General features: G+C 37.7%; 1 protein-coding gene across 4 annotated transcripts in view; it reads right to left on the bottom strand.

Annotated features, from left to right (window-relative positions):
- LAMA2 (laminin, alpha 2) overlaps nt 1-14470 on the bottom strand; it is a 476871-nt gene that overhangs the window by 179894 nt on the left and 282507 nt on the right. For all 4 annotated transcript variants that reach the window (XM_014533789.1, XM_005858976.2, XM_014533790.1 and 1 more), the window contains 2 exons: nt 11320-11406; nt 3639-3850 (listed from right to left, as the gene is read on the bottom strand). In XM_014533789.1, the coding sequence (XP_014389275.1) occupies nt 3639-3850; nt 11320-11406 (299 nt within the window). The remainder of the gene's footprint in view (nt 1-3638; nt 3851-11319; nt 11407-14470) is intronic.

Below are 14470 nucleotides of genomic sequence, written 5' to 3'. Positions count from 1 at the left end.
TTTTTAGAATGGAACATTTTCTGACTTGCTAGATCAGGGGTGGGGGGTGTCCAGCCTGAGGGCCACGTAAGGCCCACAAAATCATTTGGTTTGGCTATGCCAAGGCATTAGCGGTGAGTTAATTAAATGTTACCGAATATAGCAGGCCAATTTTTAAGTTGATAATTTTGTATGGCCCACGAATTATGTTATAAATATCCATATGGCCCTTGGCAGAAAAAAGGTTCTCCACCTCTGTGCTAGATGACCTGTTAGGCTTTATGTCATTTGATCCTTACAACTCTACAAACTGTAGGATCAATTTGTATAAAGCCTGGCACATCATATGCTATTGAAATATTAATATCATCATTATTATTCCAATGTTGAGAATGAAGACATTGAAATTAAAGAAGCCATAACTTGTACAAGGCCACGGTTGGTAGGTGATATAGCTGAGTCCTGACTCCAGGTGAATGTTATTTCCATCACTTCTTCAGCTCTTTCACTTCTTTATAGATGCATTGGCGTAACATTTAAAATATTGTAATCTCCATTTTAAGTAATGCATATTAACTATAGAGCTAAAATATTTTTTGAGAAATTATCAAAATTAATAGCACCCATGGTATAATATTAATGCCACTATTAATCAAGCAAAATTGCTTTTTTAAATTCAATAATTATTTACTATGTGCCTGTTTTTTGTTAAGCTCAAAACACGAGTTTGAGGGGAAATTTTATATATATAAAATATATATACACATACATACCTTTAAGATTAGAAAGGATGCAAGATAAAAACATTGTTTCAAGTGTACTAGGAATGTAGCATTACAATTTTCAAGAAGAACTTTTACTTTACAACTTACATACTATCTCCGAAGATAGAAAATATATTTGTTTTAAGTAATTATTTGTCATTTCTATGTTATGAAGTTGTCTAATATCATCCTGAGCCATAGATCAATCTAAAAAGTAAATGGTCTTTTCACAAATGCAACCGTAATTATTGGCTCACTCTGTACTCTATGAGTATATTTTCAATGGTATATGCAATTGCATTGATACCAGCATAAAAAAATATATATAAGGGGGAGATGATATGGGAATTTAGATTAGTCATAGATGGTTTTGTAAAGTTTTATACAATATTTCATGTTTCTGGATACCTTGATCTGAGCACAACTTATAACTACATTATAAATAGCTACTCCATCAGCGTATGTTATTATTCTGTTCATCTGGCTCCAGATTCTACTTAGTTTTATTGCTTTTCTAAAAAATGTTTGATTTTTCTTCCAGTAGTTTGGCCTTCAGTGTCTGCCAACTTGATAGCAATTGAGTGGGTGTTGAGGGCCCAGCCCCATCTGCAGCCAGTCACTTTCCTTGGGACATGGTCCAAGGACAGTCTATATTTGGGGTATGAGAAAAGGCTGAAAAAATATTTTCTTTAACTATCCATTTCATTTGAACACTAGAATTATTGTATAAACTTTTAATTTCTTTATGCATGTTTCTTATGCATATTGTACAAAAATGTTTTTAAAATCTTAAATAATTAAGAATTTAGAAGCCACTTTTTTTTTTAGAGTGGGAGTATAAGATTATATTTACCATAAATTAAAGTCATTCTGCAAATAATGAAAGCAATGTAGAATTTTTAAGTGGCATTTTTAAATGAAATGTATGACCTTAATGTCATTCTTAATTAATGATAATTATTGTCAACAAAAATAACAAAAGCAGTGTAAAAAAATTAAGTGGCATTTTTAAAGAAATGTATGACACAAACACTATAGATAAATTTGAAAAGCAAAATATATTTATTTGTAGTGGTGTACTTTTCATGAAGAAATTTAGAGGCAAATAAATAATGCTTTATCGTGAATTTTATTCTCTTGATGGTTTACCACCTATGCAGAGAAAAGCTATTGTATCTGTGAAAAATTATTCCCCAAATAGATAATAAATTAGTTTCTTATAGTTTTAATCTTAATGACATGACAAGAAGCATTAAAAACCCTAATCATGTCTATTGCTCATGGCAAGTAATATAAAAATTGGTGATGATTCACAAATATTTTCATAACATATCCTTGTATGTGTTCTTAAGGTTTTACGCCACCAACCCCCAATTTACCACAATAAAATGAGTGAAAGAATCTCCTCAAAATTTTTGGAGGGGTTTATTGGAAAATAGAAAAAGAGGTCATTACATGATTAATACAGCCCTAAAATGAACACCCCACAGAACTCACGACCACCACAGCACTACTACGGAAGGAGCTACCATGTGTGAGCACGCCAGATCCCAGGCAGTTCAATGGATACTTTCTGTGGGGCAGATCCTTTAGTCCTCACAGAAAATTGTGACCTTTTATGTAAACGATGAAACTGAGTCTCAGTGAGGTGAAATGTCTTGCCCAAGATCACACAACTAGAAAGTGCAGATCCTAGATGATGTGTTTGAATGGACGAATTTCTTAAAAGCTCCCGATGATTTTGCAAAGATGCCATAAACCCACAGTGTTTAAAAGCCCTCCAGAGCTGTTGGAAAACCTGCTTTAAAAATCATTAATTGACAGATGAAACTAATAGATGTCATTGTCCCAGAGTGATTTGGTTTTGATTCAACAAATTGTCATTTTCAAGTGACAAAAAACCGACACTCACCTTACAAATCTATGAGAAGAAAGACATCGCTCTTATTGAAATGGGTGTTTACAGCCTAGACAATAACAGACTAGATTTCCAGTGGTTTCTATATTTTTGCAGTTCCTGGGAGCCACTGAATGATTGGAAGAGTCCCTTCTTACATAATGCAACTGGCAGAATTAAACTGTTGGGCTGATACTTGTTCTGCTTGAGGATTCTGACAACAGATGAAGCTGATGATGGCAGTGCAAACCACTCAAGGACTAATATGGACTAACATTCCATTTCACTCTCCACAAGACCTCCCTTGCATTTATATTAGCACTAATATAAAGCAATGGCAAATTCTCTGCAACACTATAACACAACTAAGAAGGGAAAGATGAGGGAGGGATATACTGACCATTATGAATGAGGCCCTACAATAGCTACTTTTGTGGAAGGATAACAGATAGCATTCTATGAATAGTCCTAAGTTGAAGGTTAATCATTTAACAATTACAAATGACAGTGTGCAAAAATATTGGCAGAATTTTACAACTATGATGAAATGCAAGAATGTAAAGTTCACATATGAAAGGAATACAGACTCACGCCTACTGATAGATACTAATTCAATAATGTGGGCAGATAAATTTATTCCAAGAAAATAATTAGATCTGAGATAAATCAATAAAGGCTAAATAGGTCCAACCTATTTTTCAAAATTTTCTTTTCTGCTATGGACATACATTATTTTAGAATATTTGTTTCACATGTAAACGGAAATATGTGCATCATTTGAAAAACAATGGCACACTGCAGCATGCATTAATTTTCCAGTGATTTACTCTATTGGTAAGAAAATATTTTAGGATATGCAGACTCTGTGTATAGGTTGTACATCTATCATAGATGTATTACACATAATTTCCTACTCTCCAATCTCACTCAAGAACTCATCAGCTACTCTGAGGTGCAATGCATCAATTCTGTCAGGGGCATCAATAGTTCAGACTTACGCTGACAGTTCCTTGCATCAACTGCGTCTCCAAAATATCCATCAGCACAGAGCTCACAGTACCGGCCTGTTGTACCTGGCTTACATATCAGACAGGCGCCAGACAAGCTGTCACAGCTGCCAGGGATGGAGAAGTCAAGGTTGTCATTGCATTGGCATGGCTGACATGATCCTCCAGCTACAGAAGGTTGTCCAAAATAGCCTTCTGCACACCTAAGGCAAAAGAATTCATCAGTGAGTATTTGGGAGGAATTAGTGAAACCCATCAGGGTAATACTTACATATTTTTCACACTCTCCCTCTCTCAGGATACATTTTCTTTTTAAGTGTTCCTTTTCTCAAATGCAAGATGATTAAAAGTGTTTTTCCACAACTGTAGTGTAGTTACAAGATGAAATCCTGCCAGCCCCACTAGTAATTAGGTTTCAGCAAGAAAAAAAAATCTTGTTACTGGCACTAAAGACGAGACCAAAGCATAATAAGAAATCTGCTCCTGGCATATTTCTTAGAGGAATCTACGTCCATGTTGGAAAGCCTTTGTAGTACAACACATTATATCTATCTACTCCAATTGGTTGTTTCCAGTACAAATATGTAAGGTTCACATTTTTTTGGTTTTTGTTGCAGTAGGAGCTTGTTATGAGAAAACAGGCTCACAAGGAAATTCAGTAGTGAGAATTCCAAAATTTATTAAATGGAAAATTATAACTCAAAAGGTTCTCTTTATTATTTGGGTGGAAGCTATGGATATCTTTATATTAACAATAGGTTTGTATGTGCTTGCATATCCAAACAGAGGCAGATTTTCATTGAAGAGTCTTTACTGAGAAGTACATATGCCTGTATACTATGTTAACATGCTGAAAGATGATGCATTAACTGTGCCACAGCTCATATTAGCAAACTCTAGTTTTTTAAAAAAAAATGACTCATCACTATTTTAGATATTATTGGTAAAACAAATTTATTTATTTATGTGGCATGGCAGAGATTTTTTAAATTATAGTATCAAATTACCCTTTTCCCCTATGTCATATTAAAAATGCTACTTCCTGCTACAGATGCACAAATACATCTTTATAAGAAGCACCTATTTATATTCTGCTCTGTCTTCTCTTTCAATTATATGTGCTCATGCTTCCTATTAAGCCACACTTGCCAAAAGAGAAGCAAAACAGTGTATCTGAAATATTACAGTCAGGCTAGCTCTGTTATCTGCACTGTGTTAGCAACATAAAATGTCTTTTTCAACAAAGTTCAAAATTGAAGGGAACAAAAGCCATGTGGGGGAATATAATTACTATAGTACACTACTATTATGCTCATCTACTCACAGATGTGTAAGTCATTGTGTAGAGAAATGCTCTCTACCAGTCGAAGAAGAAATGGTTTAAATCCAGTACATCATATGAGGATACTTTAATAACATCACAAGTATGGTGCAAAGTCATTAATTCAGTCCAAGTTTTCTAGAACATATATAGATGCCATAATAGTCTTGCAGAATTAACCTTTTATCATAATTTTTAAAATGATGTTAATTTTAAAAATTATATTCATAAAATATTTTATGAATTATGAAAGTCACTGCATAAATATTGCTTGGAAAAACATTGCCACCAACAAATATAATTGCTTATTAATTGTTTTTTGTAAAATGTGAACTAATGTTTGAGTGCTTAACATTCCCCCACAATGCCTTCAGGGTGGTATTTGAGAAACATAATAGGAAAATCCTTTTGAATTTTAACCCAATTCTTCTTGCCTTACTTGATATTCAGAGCTTATGATCACGCCCAAATGTATCTCAATTTGTTTACCATTAAGAGAGTGACTTTGCTTCTCTAGAATAACGATATACAATGATCATTATCACAGTCAACAAAAACCCATTATTTTCAGCTCACTTTCCTCAAAATGACTTACTGTCCTCAGGAGAGATGGTGTTCTATAACAAGATCTGGAAATTTTTTTCAACACAGATACCAATTAATAAGTCTACAATTCTCCCACAATAATAAAAAAACACACACCTCAGTCCATGAGAAAATTAGAGTAACTGAAGAAGCATCAAACTTTTTTTTTATTGTAGAACATATAAGAAAACTTACTGATTATACATGATAGATAATCTATATGTCACTTTATTGAAAGTGTGCATTCAGGTTTTATTACTGATGGATATGTATGTGGGTTTCCATACATAGAATAGTATTCTGAGATAATTGTAAAAATGTTTCAATAGAATTAAAAAGTGATTCTAGGGTCAGTGAAAACAATACTGCTAACCATATAACTTTTATTAATAATAACAGTGCTGTATAGTCTGATCAACTAGGACTCATCTAATAAAAATTGGTGTAAATCACAGTCCATTGGACCTTTCCAAATTCTCAGAATTTCACCCTGCCAACATTACTTGTAATTTAAAATCTGAAGGCCTCTCATTTTCATATGCAAGACAGAACGAGGATGTTTTTAAACAAAGAGCTTATTGGATTTCTTGCTAGAGAGGAACACCTTGACATAACAAAGTCACTGTTCCCTTCCATATTTGCTAACTTTTTCAAATCAAATTGCGGTATTTTAGAAAGAGACACTTTAAATATAAATGATACTCCAGATAACATATGCAGGTAATATAATGACTTAGAAGCAACATAGAGGAAGAGAGACCAAGATAGAAAGATGAGATAGAGACAGAGATGGAGATGGAGATGAAGATTAGAGATAGAGATAGAAATGAGATGAGAGGTGGAGATAGAGACAGAGATAGAGATAGAGACAGAGATAGAGATAGAAATAGAGACAGAGACAGAGATAGAGATAGAGACAGAGATAGAGACAGAGATAGAGATAGCGATAGAGATAGAAAGACTGGCAGAAGTGGAGAGAGACAACAGTAAGAAGAAGAAAGCAACACTGGTGAGACTGTTATCCCACTCTACTCCATCATTTCTTCAACAACTTTTGGCTAAAATTGTGGCATATGTTTCCATTATCTATGAACTGAAAAGAATGCTTTGATCTCCCTAAGCAAATTAGACAAGCTCTTGCTTCTCCACCTCCTGCCCTTCCTCAAACATCTCCTGTGCACTATTACATAATCTATAATAAAAGGGTAATATGCTAATTAGACTGGTCGTCTTCTGGACGTCATTCCCTATGTCCTTCCTGACAAAGCCGGGGCCAGAGGGAAACCAGCCCAGGTCCCGAGTGCCTGCAGGTGGCCCGGGGGATGCCAGCCAGGTTCCCAGGTGCCTTCTGGGTGCCTACCAGCAGCCGGAGGAGGGAAGCCCGGGTCCCAGGTGCCAGAGGTAAGTCGGTGTCAGTAGCTGGGGGAAGGAAGACCTACTCTTGCATGAATTTTCATGCATCAGGCCTCTAGTGCTAATATAAATAAGGCACAGTCTTTGTACTGCAGTCCAGGAAGAAGAAAGACATACTTAAAAATGTAGCATTGAAAGTCTAGAGATAAGCAAATACAGTTTTGCAAGCATAGAAAAGGGCAACCAACCAATATTATGATTAATTAAGGACCCTTTCAGGAAGATAGAGCTGAATTTTAAGAGTTGAACAGGCAAAGGGAACAGAATTGGCTAAGGCACAGAGGAGCGTGGCTGCAATATAAATGGATGTGCAATATTTCTGTAGTTTACCTGCTTACATGGTGCCTTTCTACAAATTAGAAAAAAAGGGTTTTCTCTGGGCATATGCAAAAAAGGGAAGAAATAATGGGCACAGCAAGAAGGGGGCACATTGGATTTGATCCCCTAACCTGTCCATTGGTTGAGTCCTTTTGTGCAGTGTACAAACTGTGAAGCCACATAAGCAGACCTTTGAAACCTCACATGGAGTCACAGTTTTGCTAATAGTACTACCAAGTAAGTATAAGTGTCCCTCTTTTCTTATTTCTGCAACTTCTTTCTCAAGGGCATCCAGGACTCAGGGGCACAAGCTGACTGAAACAGGAGTAGAATCTCACCAGCACAGTGATCAGATGACAGTTAGCCTTGATTCAGACTCAGGCATTTCTGAAGAGGAGAACAGCTAACTGGAATTTGGGACTTAAAATTTAAAAAACAAGAAAGAACTTCTTTGACATTGAATATGAATCATGTGGATAAATTGTCCGTGAATTTTCAAAATATGAAGCAATTAGATTCAAATAACTTCTGCATTCTTAATAGCAAGTGTGAAATTATTCTTAAATTTGACCTCTCTCTTCACTTAGTGAGGAGTTGTTAAAAGTTGGCCAGATAGGAAGGGGACAGGGTTTAAAGGATCCATGTATCTCATTAATTTCTCTTGATGCTACAACATTCATCCCTTTTGCCTTGCTTTTCAACTTTTCTCCTCTTGTCCAGATGATAAAAGACTAGAATCTTAGCAAAGTGCCATGATAAATACCTCTTCCCTGACTTTCTTCTCATTTGTTTAAAACATTCCCCAGAAGAAAGCAGTGGTATATATACTAATCTTCACCTGAGGGTAGTTTTTACATTGATTTTTAGAGAGAGAGGGAAGGAGGGAGGAGGCTGGGAAGAGAGAGACATCAACATGAGAGAGACACATAGATTGATTGGTTACCTCCCACAGGAGCCCCTGATGGGACCAGGGATGGAACCTGCAACTAAGGTACATGCCCATGACTAGGAACTTAACCCACGACTCTTGGGCCCCAGACTGATGCTCTAACCATGAATCAAACCGGCCAGGGCAAAGCAGTGATATCTTAAACTACGGGTGCTTTGGCCTCAAGCGAGTTTCCTAAAACTCTAACTAGAGTTCTACATGTAACAGAATCGCAATTAATATGTTGGCATATCTTGTTTTGCTATCCTCCTTTCCATGAGTTTTCTTCATTCTCTCAATTCAAGCAGCAAGGTCATCTTGTGCTACATGACAGAGTGAAGGGATCCAATAGTCAAGAAAGCAGGGCAGATAGGAATCTTCTGGACTCCAGGCTCCGAAAGTCGCAATTTTTATGAACGTGGTACCTCGTAAAAATTCATCCCCAAAGAGAAAATGAGATGGAGATGGAAAGGCAGATGGAGAAGTAGCGATGAGAGCAGAGGTGCTGGTGAGTCCCAGTGGAATGAAAGCAGCAGAATGAGTCCTGTGCCCCCCTGAGTGGTGTGAATAGAGATATTAGACCTGAAGAGAAAGGTGATCAAGAGGACATGGAAAAGGAAGAGGTCAGCAGAAACACACTCGGGTGAGTTACTCAGAGTTGCTTGACCCACCCGTTTATTGCATAAAATATATACATAATCACGCACGTGCAAGCACGCTCACACACTCAAGCACTCAGCCTTTTGGCATTAAGTAAGCTTGTTAGGAGTTGGGTTCAAGCCTGGAAGTGGAGAGGAGAGGGGGAAAAACTCATTTTTTTTTTAAAAAAATTGAGATCTAATTGACACATAACATTGTGTAACTTTTAAAGTTCTCACACCTCCCGCCTATTGCTAATTAAGTATCAGAATAGAAAATAATTTGAGATAAAGAATGTAAAGTTATAATTCCTGTCCACCTGAGCATTCTTGCAATATGATAAAAGCAGGGACTGGATGGTCACTTAAGACTCTAAAATGTTGAGTTCAACAAATTGAACAGATTTCCTCACTCCAGATATGTCAGAACTTTTAACATGTTAATAAGTATTTCCCAAGCTTACGTGATCACAGAATTCTATTCCTAGAACATCTATGATTTAGGGAACACTGCTTTGGTTTTCCAGGGCTGATATTATGTAGATGATGTGCATAACCTGATTGCAGCAATCACTTACAGAATAGTTTTAATGACAAGGTTTTTTTTATTATCTCCTCCTTTCCCTAACTCTTATTCCCCTCCCTTACACTGAAGCCTACATATTTCAGAAAATGTTTCTCCTAAACATTTTTGGACTCAACTAAGGGACTTTCTGGCTTATATAAATACAGAGAAATGATAAACCCTGAACATTCTTGGAAAACCCTAATCCAAATTCTTGCTAGAAAATCATAACATCCCATCCTCTATATAATAATAATTTAAGATAATTTTTTACTGAAAAACTTGAATTGGAGATAAGACATGCTATTTGATAAGTTGCATATGTGTGTTTTCATCTTTAATCAGATTAATAAAGATTTCAGATAGGAAATCATGCTTTTTGTCAAGAATTTCTCTCCTTGGTGATTTTTATTATTCGGATTGGAATTCTCTCCAGAATCCATTCGACCACTCTCACCAAAGTTAAAGCTGTTAGTTGCTTGAGGGCAAGGACTGTACAAAGTATCTGTGCCTAGCACATGGTAGCTGCTAAACAAATGTTTATTAAACAAAATGTAATATTTTAAATTATAGATGGTTCAGAAACTAGTATCTAACATAGAACATGAAGCAAGGCAACATCAGAGACTACGCTCACCTATGTAGGTGGATTTAATGGCTTTGTATGACAGAGCAGCTGTCATTTTCCAGTTGCTAAGATAATAATAATAAAGGTTGCCTGTCATCAGCTGGAGTGTGTGTGTGTGTGGCGGGGGGGCGGGGGGGGGCATCAGGCATTTGATGTAAATCTGTCTTGGAAATGGTATGTTCTGCTATTATCATAAGTGATATACACATGTCCTCTTATTTTAAACACAATTAAAGACCTTCAGTTTCTCGATGGCAAATAAATCCTTCTTACTTCAGTTCTGTTATTCCATTACTAATTTACAGATGCTGCCACAGTCACAAATAGTACTTGTTGCTGCTAGGAACTGTCATTGGCACTTTGCCCATGGACTGCTAGCTGCCAGCTGAATGCTCTCTGGGAGAATGGCCCTTGCTTCGTCTATGCACCCTGGTTGAAACAGGGGAGATGGCTGGCAGGAGGACAGGAGAAGACAGGCAGAGAGAGCCCTCTGTGGTGGTAGCTTCTGTGATAATGGTGAAAGCAGGTCACGTCCTCTGCCTCCCATCCTAACCCTGCTCCCCGTGATGACAGCAAAGGGGGCTATTTTCAGTGCTAAAACCAGAAAGGTGTTGTGTTTGTCAATGGCATCAAGGGAGAATTTTGTACCATTTTCATACTGAAACTGAAATCCAGAAGAACCTTTTCCTCAGAAAGACTTCAGGAGGGAAAATAATTACACAAATTACATAAAACAGTATCTATGGCTCCACGGCAAAGCAGCCTAGTAAAACCAACAGGAATTACAATGCTGGCTTCGAAGTACTCAGAAGAGGATATAAATCATGATAACAAATTACATTTTATTTGTTTTCAAATTATATTTAAGGTAAATTATGAACTACTTGCTAAACTATGAACTACACATTTAAGCCACAATTTAAGGACAAAAAGCTCATTAGAAAGCTAAAAAGAAATGGTGGCAATGTAGACAGTAAGATAAATCTTAAAGTGCATGACTTTCCACTTGAGCAATACTTTCTTGAAAGATTGTAGGTTAATGCTTAACCTTTAAGATTAAAACATTAATCAAACATTCTCTGAGTGGAGATTTACAGACATTTCTAGAGAATAAATAAACTATAAACACATAATGTATCTGTTGGACAAGTGTGGTGAGAAACTTTATTTCATTCCACTGAGTGTGGCGGCGGATAGTGCACAGGATGATAATGCCTGTGGTTTTATGACTCCCCAGGCAGAAATCATTTTGAAAGACAGTGGTGCTCGCACTTACCTCTCGCAGCGTGGTCCTGCGTACCCGACAGGGCATTCATCACAGATCAATCCGAGACTTCGGTCTAAATGGCACGTCGGGCTAAAGCTATGTTGATGTTGTTGGGAAACAACAGGGACAAGGAAGAAGCACATACACAGAGTCATTAGCGGCATCTTTTCATTTCTCCTCCTCCGGTACTGCTGTGACAAAAGGGTACAGGCTGGACTTTCTCGTCTTACAGACCGAGATTAGGGTCTGGCCAATCGAGGATGAAATGACATTGCTATTTCTGCAGACGTGAATATAGCCCAATAGAGGGCAATATCCCAGTGACATGTTATTAACTGACTTTTGACTGTTCTGGGTCCGTGATCATCAGTAGCAAGTGGGACTGTACTGCTTCTTTCTAGGGATTCCCAGGCCTGGCAAAATACAGCCTGGCATTCTCTCTCTCCAGCCAAATCCTTCTGAAATTGAAGCCCCAGAAAAATGTTAGAGATTTTGGAAAGCTCAGTATATGGTAGTGGGAGTGGTGGTGGGAGTGATGGTGGTAATGGGGTTCCTACTTTCAGTACTGCTACCAAAGGTGTGTGAATGTGTGTGCGTGAACATGCCTCTGTGCATGCATGCATTTGTGTGCTCATGTGTGCATACGTGTGTGAAGGTTGCTGCCTATATGTACTCATGGGCAGGCTGTTAACACAGAAGGAAGCCTCCGAAAAGCTTTCTCAAGAGATCAAGTGTGCAATAATAAAACCAAAGGAACTAAAACAACATTTCCATTTCTCATCTCTGGCAGGTCCCAAAGTTTACCTCTCTTCTTGCACATATTTCCCATGTGGGTCTGAAGGAACAGAGTTGAACACCAAGTCTAAAACCAGCCAAGTAAATAACTGAATGTTAGCTTTAGCCTGCAACAATATGTTCAACTCTGGCCGCACATCTTTGCCTTGTGAGAGAAACCTCTCATGCATGAACCCTTACCCCAAAATTGACATGATGGCTCTCTGAAGAGCCATCAACCATTTCACATTCTGTAAATTCTGCTGCTCTACCATTTTAAAGGGAAATGCCCCCAATTAATCTTTCTCCTATTCTGTCTTCCCTAAATAGATTGATTTTCTATTATATATGACAGGATAATTCAGTAGAGGTTGCTTGATGGCCAACTGAATTAGAGAGAGAACAACAAATTAAACATTGCAAGGCCTGGTCTCGTTCCGCTCCTGACACTTGCGTGACTTCGGAATACTTTCTTCACTTGTGCAGATCAGATCACCGGTACTATTAGGAATATTCTTCTGGTTTAACTCACAGTAGCCCTCAAAGATTTAATAGTCCTAATTTTTTTATAGTAGAAAGCTATCAGAACCAAGTAGTTTAATCATTTTAAACATTTCCACTCAGTGGAAAGTCTAAATGGATCTGTTGAGACATAGAGTGGGGTGGGGGTGGGGAGCTTGGTCTGTGATATCTTGAGTTTACAAATATTACCCAGTTAAAATATTCCACGTTAAGGGGTTCTGGTGGCTGCCATTAACAGCAGAACCCAGACATGCCAGGCCTGAGCTCTGTGAGAGGAGAACCATCTTTCAGAGGCAGCCTGTGGCTTGCCACCTGTGACCCCAAGGGAGCTCAGGGTGGGGGAGTTTCTTGGCAGGAGTATGGCTGCACTGAAAAGAAAGGCACATGTAAAAGTGAAAAGAAACAGGATTTCCCTTCTTCACCCCGTGATTTGCTATTGTTTTCACACATAAAAGGAAGGACTGGATTTTGACAACTCTAAAAAATGTGTGTATGCCCTCTTTTAAGATTGGCATTCTATAACTATCTCCTCATCTTTGGAAAGGGTTCCCACCCATGTGGGACTACAGTGATTGAAGGAAAAACACACCAATTATTTTTTAAAATCCTAAATCTGCTTATCGTAAGTCATGTTAAAGGGGCTTGACAAGGCTTCTGACACTTTAAAACTATTTATAAAATAGATTTCAAATTTCTAATATACTCATGCATTGCTTAGAGCTGACAGAAGTAAAGTAAAATGCTGTCACCGACAAAAGTCAATACTTTTATTTCCCAGGAAAAATTTAAGCAATGACAATAATATATAAGATTGCATTAGCTCTTTACATTTTCAGAGTGATTTTTGCAAATAATTTTATTGCATTTTCCCAAAATTTTATGAGCTGCTTCGGGCAGACATACTTTTTCTTGCCCAAGGTCATAGCTAGGAGAATTTAGCATGGGATCCAGGGCTTCTGAATTCTAATCTGATGCTGTCTTCTCTCATTATCCAATCAGCATTAAACCTACTTATAAAAAATGTGTTTAAACTTTTAATCATATAAATACCTAACAGGATACATTTAAATAAAATGTCCTCATAAAATATAACTGCATTTGTGCTTCAATGTTCTTTAATCAACATAAACTGAGGGTTCACTCCCTGATCACTATAATTGAATATATAGTTATGAAGAAAATGGCATTCAATACCAAAAGTAAAATGAGAATGAAAATTAGACACGGAAAACAAAAAAATGTCTATAGAATTTGGATTGGCAAATGCAACAAATTGACCTGAGTTTGGCCAAAATATGAAGCTAACTGTTCTGTGACAGAACAAGGGAACTGTAAGATCATTGTTGACTTTAAGTGCTTCCAAGATTATGTCTAGTTGGCCAGCTCTACACTGGCAGAGGAAGTGTTCTACTTCCTGAGGTATCTACTACCTGCCACAGAAGACACAAGAGACCAAAGAAGAGCAAACATTTCCATAAATAAGTAGAGAAAGAGAAGCTAATTTTGGACTGATTTCCATGTGCATACTGAAGATATGCACATGGAAATCATTTTTATTAATGGCTGAACATAGAATTTTATAGTTATAACTAGAGGCCCGGTGCACAAAAATTTGTGCACTCGGGGGGCGGGGGAGGGGTGTCCCCCAGCCCGGCCTGTGCCCTCTCGCAGTCTGGGACCCCTCGGGAGATAACGACCTGCTGGCTTAGGCCTGCTCCAGGGTGGCAGAGGGCAGGCCCAATCCCTAAGTGCAGCCCCTGGTCAGGCTCAGAGCAGGGCCGATTGGGGAGTTGGGGCGCCGCCCCGTCATGCACAGAGCAGGGCGGATAAGGAGGTTGTGATGCCACCCTCAGTCACGCTCAGG

Source organism: Myotis brandtii, unplaced genomic scaffold (assembly GCF_000412655.1).
Source record: "Myotis brandtii unplaced genomic scaffold, ASM41265v1 scaffold123, whole genome shotgun sequence".
NCBI lineage: Eukaryota > Metazoa > Chordata > Mammalia > Chiroptera > Vespertilionidae > Myotis > Myotis brandtii.
Note: the sequence above shows the minus strand (reverse complement) of the source record. Positions and strands in the feature narration are given on the sequence as shown.